Source organism: Topomyia yanbarensis, chromosome 1 (assembly GCF_030247195.1).
Source record: "Topomyia yanbarensis strain Yona2022 chromosome 1, ASM3024719v1, whole genome shotgun sequence".
Classification (NCBI taxonomy): Eukaryota; Metazoa; Arthropoda; class Insecta; order Diptera; family Culicidae; genus Topomyia; species Topomyia yanbarensis.
This window is the reverse complement of record NC_080670.1, coordinates 165155922-165178052: the sequence shown is the minus strand read 5'-3', so window position 1 is coordinate 165178052 and position 22131 is coordinate 165155922. Positions and strand designations below refer to the sequence as shown.

The following is a 22131-nucleotide window of genomic DNA, read 5'->3' as shown; positions in this document are numbered from 1 at the left end:
GGCAGTAGAGACTTTTTTAAGAAGTAAACATACTGATAATTTATTGTTTAAACGAGAAAATATGTTGAATCCATTCTATAAAAACTAATAGGGACAATTATGAGACTATCTTAAAACTATAAGGAAAATAATCTATTCATAAATTCATGTAAAAGAACACGATTTCGTAAAGTGAAGTGAAGCTCCGGAAATCATGAAACTAGTTCTGATTTCACAAAACACCTCTGATGTCGCTAGAAAATTCAAAATGTGCTGGACTACATATTTACATGGTGTAGAAGATACCAAATCGGATTGAGTAGAAAAATGTCTTAGCAAAAACCTATTTAAAACCCTTACCTACGGTTCCTTATAAAATCATATTGCTTTGTGCTGGATGATGAAACTGACAACTCCCTGGACAATAAATTTTCAGTGCCAAGTCCAAGTTAAGTGTGCCAGAAAAAGCACAGCCTAACAGACATAACACTCGAAAACAATGCTTCGCCAGTTTCAAATATATTTGCAGTTGGAACTGTGACCGCATTTGCGATGATGGCGCTACTGACATATAAACAAGCATGCGGGGGATAGACCACTAGTGAAAAATTGTTTCCAAGCCTAAGGGATAACACACTAGTAAATGGGTGTTTGGGACAGTGTACAAAAGGTGGGGCTAGTGTTCTGGGAAAATGAGCGGATCGATATGTTTAGTGTTATGTCTGTTAGTCTTTGAAAAAAAGTTCGAGAGAAGTTCTCTTCTCCACATTCTTGTCAGAATGTCCCCATAAATTTATGACTTTGCATGTGGTTTGTTCAACTCTGTTTAGCTTGAACTGACGTACGGCTATTGTTATTATTTAATTAATTTCATATAATTTTAACTTTGAAAAATGAAACACGCATTTTTAATTTCATTTACACAATGTCTTTGTAGGTTTTTTAAGTGACATAGAGTTTCGTAGTTAATTGAAAATAGAAATGAACCATTCACCAGATCTTTTATTCCGTTGATCTACGTGTTGGATTGCAAAATTATCGCAATTCTACGTAGAAATTGTATCGCCACTTTGAATAATTTTGACAAGGACATGCGTGATTTGAGCCACTAAAAAGTACATTCTTAGGTTTTTTAAAAAAATAAGCTTTGTGCGCAAATTTTAGTAGTTTTTGGTTATTCAATGACATGTATTATTTTCACTTAAATATTTCCAATTTTATAAACGTGGGAGTAAAAATGTTTTTAATATCATAGGAGATCCCAAACTGATATAAACCCATATAGACATGTAATAATGAGTTTAATGCTAACAAAAGGATGTCCATACCATTAATTACAAATTTTAAGAAAAAACTCAAAAAAAAATTTTTTTTTGCCTTTTTTGTATGGAAAAAGTAAAAAAAAACATTATAAATTAAACTTACCCTACTCATAGGGTTCTAGAGTGTCACGGACCAAACATTCTTACGCTTTATTGTGTATAGTTTAGAATGTGAAAAAAGTGCCTGTTCGTGCATTTTGGCTTGCACTTTTCTTTCTTATATGTAGTTGAAGTTGGTGTAAAAAGTGTAAAAATCTTCAATAACTTTGAAACGAATGAGTATTTTTGCATACAGTCTTCGACAATATTATGTAGTTTTAATACTTACACATTTGTCTGAAACATCGTTAGCACGAAAAGTCACAATGAAAAAAGTTATATTGAAAAAAACTAGATTTAAGGCGGTTTCCATTGAAAACGCCTTATAAATTGATAGCCTTTAGCCCTACGAGTTTAAGTTCTTTAAAAAAATTCTTCAATACGAGCATTTCTAAAACTTTGTCGAAGACACCAAATTTCGGTCTCGTCAGTATAAAAAACTAACTTTTTTAGTTCAATTATAGTAAGCCACGCCTAATTTCAATTTCTATCAGGTTGTGGAAATTCAGGAATATTCATAAGAAAAATTCCTCCAAAGACACCCTGTGAATAGTGAATTAAGTTCACGTTTTTGGCGTTTCCGACCATTGTGGCTTGGCGTCTGCAGCGCCATTTGAATGATTTGGCTCGTTCATCGCTTTGGTTGATCGGTGGCAGAGGAGATATTCGCTAAAATGCCATCAATTAAATAAGAGCCGGACATTGGTGAGATTGTTTTATATTATCTTTCGACGGTTGCATATAATTTATCAAAAGATTTTGCTTAAACTAAATGAACGGCAGAATCAAAAATGTTATTTCTCATTCTGAAAGTGCTAATATACTGCACGTATGCAAATGTTTTGTGAATGTATTCGTGCGGGACTTATTATACACGAAGGCGATCTCAGAATGTACGCCGGCATTCTTGAAATGTGTCCTTGAATAGATCTATCACCCTTCATCTCCAAAACTGAAACGTTAAGTCGTTTGGTTTTACTACAAGCCTAAAATTCCTGCTGGATTTTTATCTTGAACCACTTTCGAATAGCAAAAGGTGTACCGCTAACTCTCATTGCCTTATCTAATTAAATTTCCGGAGTATTATAAAGTGAGTAGTAGAACTTTAGGTCTTTAGATTTAAATAAACCGTTGGGACTTGACAGATTACCTAGATTTGGAAAATCATTGTCTTTTTGTGAACAACTTAATCTTTGAAGTTTATTAACATGTTTTTGTAACATTTAGTTTTGACGCGTATATTAAAAAAAACGCATACTTAAATAATTTAGTCTGCTTAAGGTAGCTGTTAGGAATTTTGAATTGTTCGCATATGTAGAACCGTTAGTAAACTAAAGTGGGTCAAAACAATTGAAAATTGTAAAATTTCAATATTGTGACCTCTTGTTTAGGGTTGCGCGACATTTGACATACATACGTTAGGCATACGTTAGGATGTTAGGCATAATGCTCGATAGGCATAATTCACAAAAACATAAAAGTAATCGCAAGACTTTCTTTATTGCAGAGATTTCAACCTTAAGCGAGACAAAAATATTGTCAATAAACACATTGACAGGACTGCTTCAATACGTCAATCCCACTTAAATTCTATAGCATCAATATTTTGAAGCTTACCTTACACCATCTCTATATTGATCAATATTTGATTTATTGTCAATATTCCCACCCATTTAGGGTCCGCTTTAAGCTCGTTTTATGGGTTAGTGAAAAACTACGCTTTGCTACCCCATTCCTTCGTATAACTTTAACGGGAGACTGCAAAATAAAAAATACCATTCGAGATATTTATTCCTTTCAAGTTTTTCTTCTTTTTTTCCGTGGATGAGCTGGATACTTTCTTTATTTAAGTAAACAGATTTGGTTCAAGCACATTTTAAGCCTATTAGATGTATTACCAGTACAATTGTATTGTTTTGGAACCTATGGAAATTTACGGTGTTATGAACAGCATCAGCATTAGGCTAAGGCTGTTTTCTTTGTGACCATATCTTTTTTGCTTCGGTAACCAGCACAGTACACGAAAAAACTCTTCCTCGTATCAGACCATTTCCGTAGTTCTATTTTTGATGGCCCCATGAATATAATCATTGAACTGAGTAATATGGGAGATAATCAATATAGAAACAGCAATGTTCATATATTCGTTGAATGAATAATAAAATGCATCATTCTTTCTTTCATGAGCTGTTCTTTAATTTTCTTTCTTGGACGATTACACCATGCAAGTATACAAGAACTAGTCTAAGTTAATGTGCGCCATTCATACCATAAGACAAATGAGATTAATTTTAAACGAAAGTTTTGAGCCTATTTTAGTCATGTCCAATTTATCGGTTGCATTTCGAGAAATAACGCGAGCTAAGTTTCCGCATGCCAAATATTCGGTCTGTTTCTTTTATTTGAGCAAAGATTTGCTGAACTATATGAAGCAAAAAAAAATGTTGATCAAGTTTGATGAGCTTGCAGAGTAATTCTACAACCTTAACTAACGTCCAAACGCTCACGTTCTTACAACCCAAGGCCATCAACGCCAACGAATGCGCTCCTTGAAATAATACTTCAACATGATAATTTAGGCCTAACCCCCATTATGCCTAACGTCCATTATGTGTAACGTACCTGTGCCAAACGTCCGTATGCCTAACGTATTTATACCTAATGAGTACACCTCTTGTTTAGCCAGGTCTTAACGATGTTAAAGGAAAAATATTAGTAAAAAATTAAACAAAACAGTAATTATTACATACTGTAAGTTTTCGGAGTTATTACTAATGGTCTATAATTTAAGTAAAACTGGTTAAATGGTTTAATAATAATATCATCTCATTGTCACGAATCTATAAATATGGTTAAGCACAATCATTTCAGCATCACTCGTTTGCAACACATCGTGTCATTGCGACTCTTTCTTCTTGTTTGCGAAGGAGACTTGCTTTAAGATTTTCCTAAATTTAAAGTAGTGGAATTTATTCGACTCCCATCAAACTTTTACAATACTTTGCTACGGTGTGTGTGTGGCAAGAATAACGAAATGATATCGTAAACGTCGAAATATTGCGTTTCTGGAGCTGTTTTGTGCTTAGTTTCAAAATCTTGGGATCTTGGAATTTTTAAACTTATTTGATGCTACTCGGAACTGATATTATTACACGCTTTCGATGCTATTAAGGTCTGACTATGCCGGCGCTGCGACGATGAGTTATGCTCTCTCACCTACCATGCGGTAAACTAGGCTGGAAGGTCCGATTCCTACCAGCAGACGGCAAAAGATTCTTCACATTTCGTTTCAATCATGCCCATATGAGCCTACCTGGTTCCAGTTTTCCATTCTAAGTTTATAACTTATTTGCTATAGAATAACTATCCGTTTCTCTATTTTCGTGTATTTCGTTACTCTTAGTCTTAAATTTGCCAAAAATAGTCAACCAAATCGATACAGTAGAACTTTGCGGCAATTAAAATATAGTAAATTTTGACTGTCATCTGTCGAGTGATCTCTCCGCAGCATGGACGTCCGAAATGCAGCATGGATCACCTAATGCGCATTTTAACAGTTGGCTTGCCGGCCCTTTTCTTAAAATGCTCGTTTTAGACCTCACCTCCACACTCGACATGCTTTAAACGTAATTAGTGCCAATGTATCTCCACATGTATGTATGCATATACTATATGCTTTGAACGATACATTCAGTATAAAAATCCAACACCATCTGTTGTTGCTATATTTCAGCAGACAACCTTTCATTCGACCGGCTTATTTGCCCAGCATCAGTTTCAAAGAGATCAGTTGTAATCGGCTTTAACGATAATCGGTGCAAAACTTCCATAAAAGTTCTAAAAAGGATTGATAGTTTGAACAAATGAAATCGATCATCGGCTTCGATATGCGGAACTGTGAGCGGACGGATCACACACGGAAAAAATTTTACATCATGAGTATGGCAATCATGTACGAGCACGTGTCTGTTCTGTGCCTTATTTCTCCTTAGTGGAGAAAAATTTAGATAAAAACTATTTTTACTCCATTAAGGAGAACATTGTTTAAAACCAAACTTTGCGGATGAAGAGCACAATACAAGACGGAATTTGCGTTTCGAATTCGTCTCATCAGAATAGGCCAGTAACTTAATGATAGGACTAAGCAAGCGCCGGATTGACGCTAGCTTCAAAAAACGAAAACATTATTCGTGTTTCTGAACAAACCCCCAATCCTGCGTGATGTTCCGCTAGAAAAGGAGTACTGATTAAGCTGATGAGAATTAATGAAATCGAAAATAAATTCCATAACTAATTTAGTTATTGGTATTGTGCTATTCACGCGCAGGGATGGTTTAAAACAATTTTCTCTTTAACGGAGAAAAAATAGTTTTTACTTAAATTTTTCTCCACTAAGGAGAAATATAGCATAGTGCATATTGCATTGGCTTGTTAAGCCGATCCAGGTTTCGATTTTATTAATTCTCAGCTTATTTAGAACTCCTTTTCCAGCGGGACATCACGCAAGACTAAGTGTTTGCTCAGAAATACAAATAGTGTTTTCGTTTTTTGGAGCTGACGTGAATTTGGCGCTAGCTTAGTTCTATCACTAAGTTATTGTCGAATTCTGATGAGAATTTTGTTGTCGGCTGGCTATTTGAGGTTCAATAATTTAAATTTGTTCCAGATGTGAGTTCCTCCCCTAGGTTGATGGGTTTGATGGTATTGCGAACACAATCAAGCATATTTCGTATATCAGTTTTAAAGAACCTCTGACAGACAATTGCTGTATGATGGTTACTGCATTACGCCTCGATAGTGGTGCATCGAGGAGACCGAGAGGGCCTTTTCATGTCTAGTATTTTTCATACCCTGCACCTGCCCAAACTAACGTTTAATCGTGGCCGACTGCTGGGTCACTATGGTTTGACTTTTACTGTGGAGTGTCTTTGCAAGCATTGGTCGACAGCGTAATGGCGGTGTTGAAGGACATGTCTCGCAGAGGGGGTCATTGAGTGTCGAATTATCGGTCGGCTCCGTCATCGTGCACACAAGTTAATTAAATAAATGTAAAAGTAGAAAACTATTAGCGTTAGAGAAGTAATAATTGTTGTTTTTAGTACTAGTGTACAATTGCTAGTCGTACGTCTATCTGTGTATGTGTTCATCTGAGTATTTGTGACAGCTGGATCAGGGCATGGATGCAGAACTGACGTATATGATAGTGGGAAACCCTTCCTAGGATTCATTGGTCACATTTTTCTGGTGTTCAAATCGTGCATTCGATTCGATTCATTCGAGAAGATTGGATTGAATAAATTAAGGTAAGATTAGTTTACCGACGCACGTGACTCATCCATTCCCGGTCAGCATATCAAACTCAAACAGAATGCAGTTGTCGTTAATGATAAATTATTAGCATTTGCTGGCATTTATACGAGTTCAAGTAAGTCTTTTTGTGGTATCCAACGGGAAAATTTTTTCGAAATGGTGAGTGAAGCGAAAGCAATCATGTGAAAAAAATTCTCCAGAGGCAGGATTCGAACCCGCAACCTTCGAGACTTCGGCCCAATACACTAAGCCTTATCCTATCCCTGGAATATGATGACGTCCCAGAAAGAACATATGATTATCGCACTACCCGAGCAAATTCTCATGTGTTCAAACAGCATGCAACCCCATAAAACACCATGAAAACACTATGAAATGGTCTCAAACACCTATAAATACACCAGAATATGGTTTTTAAATGGGATCTTCTGGACCATGGTGGTGGTATATGCATGGGTTGAACCCATCCCAAACGCTACCAAAACACCACGCAGTGGGGGTGAATGTGCGATAATCATATAATCTTTCTGAGACGTCATCATTAGACTGGTTCAATTTTTGACTTTTAGCTCCACCAGGCTTTTCTGATTCCTTTCATGGTCCTTAGTAATTGTGCAAATTTTGGTACCGATTGGTTGTGTCTACGGACCCTCCAAAAATTTCTAAATTTATATGGAAGTTTGTATGGAAAATCAGTTAACATTGAAAAAAAAAATCTTAAAAAGCACCTTATCAATCAATTAATCAGAACACTATATATTTCTAAAGGTAATCTTCTACTGAACACATTCGTGGAACATTAAAAGTTTATGAAAATTCGCTGAGAAAAGTTATTAACTAAAGAAGCAGCATGACTTCAAAACAAGTGGATTTTATTATTAATCATAGCAACCCTGTTTGAATAGCTGTATCTGCCATACGCGAGCGGTGGGTGGCAAGTCTAGTTTACACTGGTATAACGATGTAGCTATTCAAACAGGGTTGCTATGGTTACTAATAAAATCCACTTGTTTTGAAGTAATACTGCTTCTTTTGTTAATAACTTTTCTCAACGAATTTTCATAAACTTGCAATATTCCCCGAATGTGTTTAGTAGAAGAATACCTTTAGAAATATATAGTGTTCTGATTAATTGAATGATGAGGTGATTTTTTAAGCATTTATTTTCAATGTTAACCGATTTTCCATGCAAACTTCCATATAAACTTGGAAATTTTTGGAGAGTCCGTAGACACAACCAATCGGTACCAAAATTTGCACAATGACTAAGGACCATGAAAGGAATCAGAAAAGCCTGGTGGAGCTAAAAGTCAAAAATTGAACCAGTCTAGTCATCATATCTCAAGAGGAGCATAAGGGTTAGTACATTGGACCGGAGTCTCAAAGGTTACTGGTTTGAATCATGCCTCTGGGAGAATTTTATTTTTTTCACACAATTGCTTTCACTTCACTCACTATTCCGATCAGTTTTCCCGTTGGATATCACAAAAAAGACTTAAATAAGGTATTGGAACTTACAACAAAAACCAAATAAATGAATTATGAGTTCAAGTAGTTTTATTCCTTCGGTGAAAACATGTTACGTAACGATCTAGCTTACTCCCCCTCCCCCCTATGTCACAATATGTAACAACTTGTCGAACCCCCTCCCCCCTAAAAGCGTTACGTAATTTATGAATGGTCCCTTAGTCTGTTTTTGTTGTACTTCTATTAGTTTTCTTTGCTACTACTCGTTTATACCAAAAATAATATCGGCTAAATTATATGCTTTTACTTAATCTCTTTGCCACTTGTTCTTTTTTCTGAATGTTATATTTCCTTTTATTACTATATCTTACATTAGATTCATACTAACACTCACTAACGCAATTAATTGCGTATTCCCTCATATACACTAGATTCCCCAGAAAAATGATGAATTTTTGAAAACTCAATCGGTGCACCCCTGCATCGATTCCTAGTCCCACCAGGAGTACTTGCACCAAATTTGAAGCAAATCGGACAAGTCTAACTACTGGACCAACGTGCCTGAAGCTTGTATGGGATTTTTCAACAATTTGCATGGAGAAAACCCACTAGTTCGTATTTTCGCCGCTAGGTGACACTGTATGCATCGTATTATCACTGTAAGTGAAAATAAGAAAGATAATTGAATTGTCTACAACTTTGTCGAAGACTGCTAGTGAATCCGGCTTTGTTAAAAGAAGTTATTAAACATTTAACGACGTGATGTGTGAGTCAGTTTTGCATGGGGCCTAGCAGTGCATGGTTGTGTATCAGTACTCGAGTTCAGCGAACTATGCATTTTTGTGAAATAATGGTTGGATTTAGTTAAATAGTATGCTTACATAAATTGTAGTAAATAATACGATTTATATTTTGGTAAGAAAATTTTAGTTCCACCTCTGACCGCTTGGAGGGCGCCAGCACTAACTTTTTATAGAAGAGAGATAGAGTATCAAGTTGTTCGAAAGAAATACTAAAAAATGCCTGTTCTATAACTTTGTAGAAGACACTCAACTTATATCTCTCTCCGTACAAAAATTAATAGTATTGGCGCCATCTATGCTGTAACATGTGGAACAAAAATGTTCTAATCAAAACATGACTTCGTCGCTGTTGTGCTATCTTATGACAAACGCCATTTTGGGGTGAACTGAGTTAGATATGCCATGTTACTAAATTTTAAAATCTCCATGAAGTCGCGTTTTCAGAATTTTGAAATTCTGCTGGGTTACTGAGATATAGCGAAACACGATTATGACAAGCGCCAATTTCTCCAGTGATCGAGTTGTGCTATCTTATGACAAAGAAAAAAGAGATTCTTCATTCTTAGTTTGTTGGCTTGCTATAAGCCGAAAAGCTTATAGCAAGCCAACAGATGTCTCTGATGACATAGGTAATTCCTATGCAGATCAACCATAAGCATTACCTAGGTTCTTGTCACGGGAGCAAAACTTTTCCTACCATAGTTTTTTCTGGGAATGGTTGGCTTATATATTCAAGATTATTGAACAAATTTCCTTTTGAGATTTCCACTTGTTTTGGAAAGTATACCGAAATGTAGTGATGGATTATGCAAGAAGAATATTTGTTTCGTCTAGTCACCTGTCAACAATAACATTGTTTGATAGACATTGTCTCTAAATTGTCAATGAAACCAACTTTTTATTGTTTTTCCTGAATAAAGGAGGAAAATTGGGAAAACTTTGTGTTCCAACACTATCATTTTGCAACCTGATATTGCTACTATCGCATGGAAAAGTATAATATTGGACATAGTGATCTATAACGCATAATTTTACGAATCAGTTATAATTCATTTTTATATGAAATCTTCTGTGCACATTTGTGACACGTCATACATATTTTATCATGAATACACACTTATGACACGTATGCGAGCGACTTTGGTTTACATTTTAAGCAAAAACTGTAAGTGTAGTCAAAAGATAGAAGTATCGAATGTCTTCTCCGAAAAGCTTCTAGCATTTATAAATTTTAAGATATTCAATCTCAAACTTTAAAAATCGTTTTTCTCGAAAAGTGCTAAATGGCGCATGTCATAAGATAGCACAACAGCGACAACTTGTACTATTTACTATAATTCTTCTGAACATACCATTCAGCTAAACCTAACGATTATTTCACAAAAATGTTTAGTTTGTGCGAATCGAGTACTCATACGCAACCATGCACTGTTAGGCCCCATGCAAAACTGGTTCAGACATCACTTCGTTAAAAGTTTAATAACTTCTTTTAACAAAGCCGGATTCACTAGCAGACTACAGCAAAGTTGTAGACAATTAAATTATCTTTCTTTTCTCACAGTGATAATACGATGCATACAGTGCCACCTAATGGCGAAAATGCGAGCTAGTGAGTTTATTCCATGTAAATTGTTGAAAAAACCCATACAAACTTCAGGCACGTTGATCCGGTAGCTAGACTTATCCGATTTGCTTCAAATTTGGTGCAAGTACTCCTGGTGGGACTAGGAATCGACTCAGGGGTGGGCCGATATGGGTCATTTTTTCCTGTCACTCTAATATACATTAAGAATCTCTCCCATTCCAAACGTACAAACGCTTGTGGCCTTCGCGATAACACAAACCTAATCACAAACGTAAATATGCAATTACAATCGTCCACACATACATACGCCCGCGATGTTATCCCGGTTATTAAGTAAACGTTTCAGCACCTATAAATTTAAAAACGCAGTCTCCAGCATAAACTCACCGTTTGCGCGATCATGAATCGGTCACGTCCGGAAGTCTCTACACTCAGTTCTAGCAGCCTAGAATCATGCCTTCAGTTGGATTAATTAAAAAATGACGCTCATATTCATTAGATAACACGTTCCATGGCGACATGACCGAGAACTCTAGTGATATGGAGGAACACACTACCTTCTAGTATCTGAACCCTACACTGAAAATTAAGCATCATATTCATGGTCATTCGTGATCATTCAAGAACATACGCGAATATGCGAAGGGACACACGGTTATAAAACCGAATTTATCCGATCAGAATCAGTCACGTCCGAAAGTTCCTTACTCTCGGTTCTAGTAGCATAGGTATATGCCTTCAGTTGGACAATTGAGAAAAAATGACGCTCATATTCATTAAACAACACGTTCCATGGCAACATGATCGGGAACTTTGGTGATATGGGGAATTTCACTCTCTTCTAGCATTCGGCATGTTAACATACAAACGCTTACGAGCTTCGCGATCTTGGTCATGAAAACACTCCGACGATCAAGTGAATGTTTTAGCACTAATAAACTCATAAACGTGGTCATAAGCGAGAACATACAAACGTCCATGTTCGCGCGATAATGCATCGGTCACGTGCGGAAATCTCTGTCTTCGGTCATACCAGCCTAAATCCAAGCCTTCAGTTGGACCAATTAAAACATCACGCTTATATTCACTAGACCACGTGTTCCATGCCAACATAACCGGGAACTCTAGTGATGTTAAAAAACTCGATCTCTTCTAGCATCTGAACCGAAAACCGAAAATTATGCATCATATTCACGGTCCGCACGGAATCGTCGAATTTCGCGAACCATGTGGCCAAATTCGAATAAAATCGAATTTATACGTGCGAAGTTACATACACGCTAGCACACGAGACATACAAACGCTCACGCGATCGATCACGCTAACGCTCGAACATTTCGCGATGATACAAGCGATCATGAAGACCCTATGCCCGCACATATCTGAACCGTACAATGAACATCACATTTAGAATCACGGCCCGTTGCAATTGGCCTTCAGCAGTGTTTTAGAGTGGGGTACGTCTCGTCTGCAATTATAGTGAGTGATTCTGACGGGGAGCCCTACCTATACAGCTCCAGTAGGACAACTTTCGAATAAAAGGCTTCAGAGTTGCTTGAGTAATCAGTTCACGATCACATGAAGTTGTATAATGAACCAATGATCGTATAGTGAATATTGTCCGCGACCTTGCTTTCGTTACTAAGTTATTCACAAATTTGGGAAAACATTTTATTCCGTGCACCAACAAAAGTGAAAAATGTGCTTCGATATCACAATAGAAAAAAAAACTAAATGAACTACCGTAAGTTGGCAGGCGAGTTGGCAAATCAACACCCAACTGGGAGCCAATCCCCCCTGGTCTCCCGGAGTGATAATCGGGTGGGTGGGTGTGTGTGTATGTGTGTGGCGGGAGTGAGGAAAGTTTAATTAAAATTTAAATTAACAGCTGCATTCAGTGAGTTTCGATTCTGCCATTTTTTTTTTTGCATTCAATTCTCCATTCGCCGAGCTGCCCCCGCTTTTGTGAGTCAGTTTGATTGGTGGGAAGGGGGGGGGGGGTCGATTGCTGTCAGCTGGTTGGCTGAGTTCGGGTGTGCTGGTTTTTTTCTTCTCTCCATTTGGTAAGTGAGTCAATGCTGGGTCATCATGATTTACTAGGCTGTATAGAGAAGTTGCAGTCTAAAGTTGGTTGGAAGTTGGTAGCTACGGAGATGGTGAGGATTAGTGTGATTGGGATTCTTTTTTTTATTTCTTTACGTTATACGCTTTTTATTGCAAGCTTATATGAAAGAGGAACTGAAAACCGTTGAATGGGGACCTGATGCAGTAACAGTAGTGCGGGAGGTGGTTTTTAGTTACGAGGAGTAAGCCGGCTTCAATCAAAACACATAAAAGTTCCAATCATATTATACCAATGTTTTGATTGATTAGATTGAATTTTATAACCAAAAGTGCGCAGGATGTGGTAACAGGATGAAGATTAAAATCACGGGAAACGAACAAAAAACATGCATGGTTTGGTTCAAACAGTTTACCTGAGCGTATAGCAGAAAGGATACAAAAGCTTCATAAAGCTGAATAAGCTTATTCAGAACATTAATAGAGTACTATTTATTTATTTTTTATGATGATTTAGCAAATTGTTGCGAAGAAAAAAACTGCTTGTTTTGCCGATTTTTTATTTATTTATTAATTAACCAGAAATAATAGCGGATCGAATTATTCCAACGCAAGCCAACAATATTCAACACTGTTGGTAGAGAAAACAGTTTCCAACCACATGAAATATAATTTATTTTTAATATAAAATCATTTTAACGTTTGAAAGTACCGAAGCCAAGGCATCGTTCCTTTCCCTACGAAATCCTAGACAAACTGCCAGTGAGCCAAAAACAGAATTTAATTTCATTTCTACAATTCGTCCACAAATCAAATCCTTTATGCTTGAAATGCTGCTATCGTATCGCAAATGCAACGTCGCTCTGATGAAAAGTCAAATCCTTCCCTCGGCAGTCGTACCCTTTAAAAAGAATCCTTCCCTGTCACCGGCTCTCCCCGGTCTCAGCACAGTGGCTTTGTACGGAGCTGTTGCGTGCACGATTGTTCTTCAAATCCAAAATTCCATAGCTGGTAAAACATTCTCCGGCTTCCATTCACCAATCCCATTTTGGAGCAACTGAACCAACTCCGAAGCATCAGCATTGTGGTGAATAACTCATTCATCTCACTGCCGCTTGCATTGTTGCTCGTGCGAAGTTGCGTAGCCCTCTCCTATGGCAAGGATTCCGAGATGATGATGGGTTATGCCTGAAATATGTGCACGATTGCGTTCGAATCATTTCCGCACAGCTGCACAAATAGAATATCAAAAATATTTCGGACCATTTGATTCCGTTTATAATGATTGACCTTTACCCTTTCCGCAGGGTAAAGGATTTCCACTTAGCCAGGATTTCTTTGATACAAACAAATATGTCTTATAAACGGAAACTCATAGATCCATCCGGAACACAGCGCTCTGCCATTTCACCGGTACGATTGTAGCCGACACATGTTTCTTTGTGTGAATCACACTGCCTAGATTTTCCAGCCGGCTTACCTCGACTTGGAAAAGTGCAATAAAATTGGAAGCGATATGCGTTTTTCTCTTGCTTTCTTTAGCTTCCACCGATAGAGCTAAACCGTGCATTTTTGCCATTCTTCAAAACGGGTCGAAAGCAGACTCAAGCACCACAAGGAGGGCTTCGTTCTTCTCTGCTGGTCTGATGGTACGAGTACGAGGAAAAAATTCCTTTCAAAAAAGTGTATGCCAATGCAAAGAACCAAAATCCGCCCATTCAAAGAATCAGCACCGCGAATTTTCTAGGATATATCTTCCCATCTGTCATTCCGTCTGTCGGAAAGCGGGAAAAAACGCGAGCGGGATGCTACATGTTGGTTTTATTGCTCTCCTTGCGATGCTTCCACATCTTGCTATAGTTGTTGTAGAAAAACTTTCAGAAAAGAATGATACAATGCCGAGAACTGTGTACGCCTTAGCAGCTTTTTATTAAAATTTCGATACCTTTCGTGTCTTCCCTTAGCGACCGTCGCGACTCCCCTGGAGCAGCTCGGAACGATGATAACGTCCGACTACGATGGAAACCCGCCGATTTACGTGACCAGGCGGAGACACCTGAACGGCACCGAGGACATCTACGTTAACAATGCGAAAATCATCCGCAACCGGTCCAACGTACAGCTGACAAATCAACACGGCAAGAAGCAGGTACGTACCCGTGCAACCCGCAGCCGTCAATTCAATTTGTAAAGTACACGTCTTTCCCTAGCAGCATCACATTTTCTATTTCACCGTTTATATGCGTAACATTCCAGCCTACTGTTCCGACGGCTCGGGGAAACATCCGAAGTGCCAGCAAATTAAACCACTTGAAACTTTTAGTTTAGCTCCCACTTGCTCTAGTGGAAAGTTCTTCCATGCACTCACTCGCGAAAATCATTTATTTGCGTCCTACTAACAAAAACTGGCAGTCCTTGCACACACACACACGCACGCACACTCACATGTAGAAACTTTATCTCAACATAAAACTTCCCCATTGACGGTTCCCGGAACTTCAATCTGTTTGAACGATGTTTCGCTTATTCCAACTGAGAGCGCCCCGGAGAGCTTATACATATATCTGCCAGCCAGTTGCTGTATGTACCAACGCGCTCGGCGGACGACCTGTCCTGTACAGTACAGTACAGTACAGTACACACTCGCATCTGTGTACTGCGAGAGAGCCTTTAGAAATGGGGGTAAAGTAGCAAACATTTATTCACCAGCGCAAATATTTTTAGTCGAGTAACTTCAGCGGAGATAGTGTTCAGCACAAGTTCGCGGAAATAATGGGAAAGTGGATGCAGCTACTTATCGTGGAAATTTGAATGAGCAACTAGCTGGCGTGCATTTTGCGATGGAGATACTGGAAACGCACCAACCATACTTTCCTTCGATCGAGATGAAAGTAAATAAAGTGAAAGCAATACTCTGAAAAGAATTTAGCTCCTTGTTTGAAGGATCTGGCATCAAACAGAATGGATGGTTTCGCGTATCACGAAGCATTAATTAACTGCTTCGATTCTATGCACAGCGTTTGTTTTTTTGGCAAAGTGGTGGAGCTAATAAAATCGCTAAGTTTGGTTCAAAGGTCTTTCTTCTGAACTGTGCATTTGTAATGAGAGGGTACCTTCGGAAAGTTGTACAACTTACTTTTGCACATATATTTTTTGAAGATAAGTAATTGGATAAAAAAAAATCACCCCAGAAGCATGATTTGAACCTGCAACCCTTGGGACTTCGGCCCAATGCACAAACCCTTATGCTATTCCTGGGCTGTGATGGCTATGTGGTGATTTTTTTCACATAATTGCTTTCGTTTAACTCACCATTTCGATCTGTTTTCTTCATTGAACACCACCAAAAAAGTGCCAGCATTTGCAACCAACTTTGATGAAGTGTATGACCCTTTCACTACAAACATTTTTACCTTACTTAAACTAAGCACAGCTGGGTCAATGCATGTGTGTGTGTTTTTCACTTGGTGGTTGTTATAAAAGCTTTCCGAAGTTCGGTTTTCCGCAACTCGACTGCAAATCATAGATTACTTTATTCTGTATCTATTATAATTCAACAATTACTTACAAATTAGTTTCCTAACTCTTCAATTAATCCAATGAGGTTTCAATTTAGCTAGGTTAGGTTTCCTAGCTCTGTAGATGGTAGACAATAGTTTAATAAGGCTAGTAATAAGTAGGTATAGTAATTCATTAGGTTAGTTAGGTAGATATTTTAAACAATGTAATTTTAGGTAATTTTAGGTAGATTAACAAACCCTAAATATTCCTCTCAGATGGTATTATCTCATGGTCTTACTCTCAATGATGTCCAGCAAGGCTACTTTGATCGTTGGTCTTTGAAGTACTCCAGACGACGTTTGGACGTCAATCTTCCTCACCTGACCGTCCTTCGCGGGGTAGATTTTAGTGATTCGACCTCGTAACCATCCGTTACGGACCGTCTCATCTACAATGACCACTGGATCTCCATTTTGAAGCGGACGAACGTCGCTAAACCACTTGGTCCTGCGAGCTATGGTTGGGAGGTAACCTTGAATCCACCGCTTCCAAAATTGGTTTAAAAGCTGTTGCATCATCTTCCAATTGACTCTCAATGGAAAGTCCTCATTCACCGATATTCTTGAAGTGGTGTTAGCGCCGCTCGAACTCATGAGAATGAAATTGTTCGGTGTTATGACCTCGTCAGATGAATGCTCCAAGGGTATGAATGTCAGAGGATGGGAATTGACAATTATTTCCGCTGCTGCCATAAAGGTCATCAGTTCCTCATCGTTCAGGTGTCGAGCATGGTGAAGGGATTTAAATGCATCTTTGATTGAACGCACCTTTCGCTCCCACACACCGCCCATGTGTGGAGCAGAAGGAGGATTAAAAACCCACTCAGTTTCTGCATTGGTGAACGCGGACGCTAATTTTCGATTGATAGTCTTGATTTCGACTGTAAGTTCGCGAGCTGCCCCTCGAAAATTGGTCCCGATATCGCTGTATATTTGCTGAGGAGCGCCTCTCCGTGCAACGAATCGGCGAATTGCCATTTTACAGGAATCTGCCGACAGTGAGTGGACTTCCTCTACATGCACAGCGCGTATAGTTAAGCATGTGAAAAGTGCCACCCACCGTTTTTCAATAGTTCGTCCTCGCTTCACGGTCAATGGTCCAAAATAATCCAGACCCGTAAATGTGAATGGTCTTACGTACGGCCTAACTCTCGGGTGCGGTAACATAGCCATCCTGGGTGCGGTTGGTTTAGCTCGGTAGACTTTACACCCACGCATTGCTTCACTACATTCTTCACCATGCAACGATTTTTGGGTATGTAATATCGTTGACGCAACTCGTTAACGACGGTTTCTACATTGGCATGTCCGTAACGTTGATGGTATTTGTGTATCAGCAGATTGGTGACGTGTGTTTTTCTAGGAACTATCACTGGATTCACGAAATCGAAAGAGTAATAGGCCACATCGGTGTTGATTCGTCTTTGCATTCGCAGTACCCCTTTATCGTCCAAATATGCCGACAATTTTCCGATTTCACTGCTTCTTTTCAAGAACTTTTTGTTCTCCTGTGATAACTCGGAGTTCTTGCGAATGACATCGATTTCGTAGGCAAACTCCTGTCTTTGAACTAATCGCCACACACTTGCTTCAGCGGCTTCGAAGTTTCGTTGTTCTAATATAACAATTCTACATCCCGTTGACTTTCTTCTTCGCTTTTGACAACAATGAACGAAGTGATACACATAAGCTAACCTTTTCAGTAGATCTTCCCAGCGAGAAAAAATCGTGAAATCTATTGTCGAGTCACAAACTGCTGCGTGATGATGAATCGCTTTGTCTTCCTGCTGCGGATCGGTAAATGTAGTAGGTTGACGTGGCCACTCATGCTTCAGCCGATGTAGGAATGTTGATCCAGTGAACCATGAATTTTCCAGATCAAAGCAAGGGCCGTTTCCCCATTTGGTACCTTTATCGGCGGGATTTAGAGTAGACGGAACATGAGCCCACTCGTCAATGCTTGTTTCCGACTGAATTTCTGCAACTCGGAAGGCAACAAATTGCTGATACTTTCGTGGATCTGATCGTAACCAAGCCAGGACGGTTGTTGAGTCTGTCCACATGTAGCGCTTCTGGATTGTAATTGAATGATTCTCCTGAATGCTTTTAAGAAGTCTCACTCCGATCACACCCGCGCACAGTTCGTTGCGTGGAATCGATTGAGGTTTCAAGGGAGTAACCTTCGTTTTGGCAGCTACTAGAGCACAGCGAGGTGTACCGTTGTCAATGATCCGGAAGTAAGCTACAGCACAATAGGCCATCAAGCTAGCATCGACAAAAACATGGAGCTCGAGAGTGTCGTAGCTTCCTAGGTTGTACTTCGGGAAGTAGCATCTCGGCATTTGAATTTCCATCAGATTAGGAATCAATTTCACCCAACGTTGCCAACTCTCAAAATTTTGTACTGTTATCGGATCGTCCCATTTTATGCCGGATCTCCACACGTCTTGGATTAATATTTTTCCGTGAACTGTATAGAAAGCTATGATCCCGAGTGGATCAAAATGACTCATTACCACACGAAGAACTTGTCTCTTGGTTGGAACGATGCTCCCCGTTAATAATGATTGAAGATCTTCACGGAACTGCGTAGAAAATACGAATGAATCAACCTTGGGAATCCATACCATCCCAAGCACTCGTTTTGCCACCGTCGATTTCTCCGCCGCAAAACGTTTCCTTGCTTCCATAAAGTCGACCCCGACCCGTCGAAGAACTTCCTCAGAATTGGACTGTCAGTTGCGAATCTCGAACCCAGCTTTGTCGAAAATCAGTCGCACCTCTTCTACTATCCGCACTGTTTCATCTACCGTATCCTTGCTATCCAGAAAATCATCAACGTAAGTGTTATTAATAATCGCCAACGTAGCTTCTGGATACAACTCCTCGAATTCCCTTGCGTTCGTGTTTTTTACATATTGCGCAAGACACGGTGAGCATGATGCGCCAAAGATTACAACATCCATGACGTATACAGTCGGCGCTTGTTCCGGTTCCGATCGGAACAAGAATCTTTGAACTTGTCGGTCTGTTTGCCTAACCAGCAACTGGTGAAACATTTGACGCACATCTCCTACTGCAACGTACTGCCGTTGTCGAAATTGGAACATAACCTTCAGGAGCGGAGTCAACAGATCTGGCCCCGACAGTAACATAGAGTTAAGGGATACGTCTCCCACACGTGCTGCTGCGTCCCACACAATGCGCACTTTCTCAGGTTTGCGAGGATTCCGAACAATACCCAAGGGAAGGTACCAGACGCGAAGTTGATCAGAATTACGTAGCTCCTCTTCAGTTGCTTTGTGTGCATAGCCGCGCTCAAGATACTCTTCAATCTGCTCTACGACTTTCCTTTTCAGCTCTTGATCCTTGCCTAGTTTCTTTTCCAAGCAAACTAGGCGACGCTCGGCCATTGCGTAGCTTTCAGGAAACTCGATTGTGTCGCTCTTCCACAACAGCCCACATTCGAACCTCCCTGACTCAATTCGCCGGGTAGTTTGCATTAAAATTTGCCTGGCGCGTTGATCTTCGGGAGATTCTAAAGATGTGACCGGTTTTGTTCCCATGTTTTCAACATCGAAATAGTTGTTAACGAGACAGTGAAGCGTGTCATCTGCAGTGCAATCGCACATATGAAACATTACGCGATCGGATCGTTTTACTCCCCTCTGTCCGCCGCCAAAAATCGTCCACCCAAGGCGCGTTTTGGCTGCAACCGGTTCGCTACTGCGTCTCTCACGTTTGTCTAAGGTCAACTTCAGTGTTGCGTTATCCAATCCAATGAGAATCCGTGGCACAGCATTGGAAAAGCTGGTCACAGGAAGTCCTTTCAAGTGGGGGAACTGTTTGGAAAGTTCTGCATAGTCCAGGCTCTGTTGCGGTAGGTCAAGACGAGGAAGCGTTTGGACTTCTGAGATAGTGTACTTCCGCCCACCATGCGAGTTAGAAATGCGCAATTCTACCTGCCGTGATGTTGGTTCATTCCTGGTTACACTTCCTGTCCACTGAATGCATAACGAACTGATATTTCCATTCAATCCAAGTTCTTCAGCGACTTCCTCTTCCATCAACGTGAGGTTGGATCCGTCGTCAAAAAATGCGTAAGTTGAAACAGACTTGCCATTATTTGACAGAACGACTGGAAGCACCTTGAATAAAACACCAGCTTGGCGAGAACAATGAGCAGAAATAACTCCTGACGAGCCTGTTGGTAGAATTGGGCTAACCTGCTTCGGATTTGGTGGATGGAGAAGGCTATGATGAAACTCATTGCAACCATCGACTTCACAGGATTGTTTCGTTCTGCAAGGCCATTTTCCGTGACTTCCCAAGCAACGTTGACATAGTTTCGATTGTTCAACAATACGCTTTCGTTGGTCCATATTGAAACCTTTGAATTTACCGCAGTTGCGCAGTTTGTGATCATTCCTGTTACACGCGGGCAAGGTTTGGGAACGATGTTCTCCAATTTGGCTTGATACTCTTTTTTTGAACTCGAAGCGATCGTAGACTTCTCCTCAACGGAATGTCCATTCACGTAACCACCTTTCTCCCTACTACCTCGTCGATTTTCTTCCTGAATACAGTCTGAAGGTAGCGAAACTTTGCAAGCAGCACTTTTGATGGCTGTAACGTAATCACTAAATGCTTTTAGCGTTATTTGAGATATTTTCTGCGTATGAAGCCCCCATTCTAACCGCAGACTTGGGGGTAGCTTTTCAACCAGCTCTGACAGCAGCATCGGATTCGATAAATGGTCTTGTAGTCTGGCGCCTTCGATAAAAATCACTAAATTTTTGACCTCCCTACCGAAATTTATAAGAGTGTCAAGTTTGTTGACGTTTGGCGGAGCAGCATGACGAATCTTTTGCAGCAAACAATGAACTAGCTGTTCAGATCGTCCGCATTCATTCCGCAGAGTTTGAATGATCTCGGGAATCGCTGCCGGAAGAGTTAATATGCTCTGAACTTTCTCCCGGGCGCCCCCTCCCAAGCTTTTTTGCAACCTAGCCAAATTTTCATCTGGCTGTATACCGCACATCGCCGTAGTGGACTCAAATGCGTTGATAAACATTGGCCACTCGAGAGGATCACCTGAAAACTTAGGCAATTCGCGTGATACAACTTGACGTGCTGCCAGTTGCTGTGCACTCAAGACTCCTTCAGTAGCTGGTGTAAAGTAGATACCCGAAGCGTGGCCAGGACGTGGCCGCTGGATATTTTGCTGTATATTTTGCTCGTGATCATGCTGCGCTGTCATTAGCTTCAGTCGCACCCGACAGCTGGTTCGTGGCGTGTTGGTGCATCCAAGCTGGCGACACACCTGTACTCATTCCGGTGTAATACTGCGGTGGGTAGAAATTCATCGGATAGAAAGTATTGATCGATGGCGCAATGGGGTTCTGATTAATTTTATGGAACTGCTGCTGACTATGCATGGAACTTATATTAGCGCTTGAGTGCCACTGGACAGGGGCAATGGAGCATTCAGCGACGTGGCATTGTGGTTCCCTGCTGGCTGCAAAGAATAGCTTTCTAATTGACCGTCACGCTGATTATACAGATGGGTTTGTTGGTGCCTATCTAACGCTTTCTCTTGTTTTCGATCTTCTAAATGAGATGCGGCAGGAACTGACTTCCCCACCGTAAGATTCATGCCTGGTAGCGCTACCTCTAATTGACCTGACTGGCTTGTCGGTGGAAGTGCTTGCTTAGGCGGACCTGGAGGATGTTGTTTCGGCTGATCTCGGCGTAAAGTATCGTGATGCGGTGCCGGAATTGGCTGCTTAGGCGGGTAAATAGCGTTGGTTATAATAGGAGCAACACTTGTTTTCAATTCAGTTCCTAGTGGAACAGCTATAGTGGCTTGTACGGTATTCGTGTTGGTAGGCGGAGGTGGGACGACGATTTTCTGAACAACCTCCTGATGATTCCCTTGGGGGATC

The 22131-nt window shown here is 40.0% G+C and overlaps 1 protein-coding gene across 7 annotated transcripts in view; it reads left to right on the top strand.

Moving 5' to 3' along the window:
* The window catches only part of LOC131680260 (fasciclin-1), a 613985-nt gene that overhangs the window by 461459 nt on the left and 130395 nt on the right, over window positions 1–22131 (top strand). For all 7 annotated transcript variants that reach the window (XM_058960979.1, XM_058960984.1, XM_058961015.1 and 4 more), the window contains one exon: window positions 14591–14775. In XM_058960979.1, the coding sequence (XP_058816962.1) occupies window positions 14591–14775 (185 nt within the window). The remainder of the gene's footprint in view (window positions 1–14590; window positions 14776–22131) is intronic.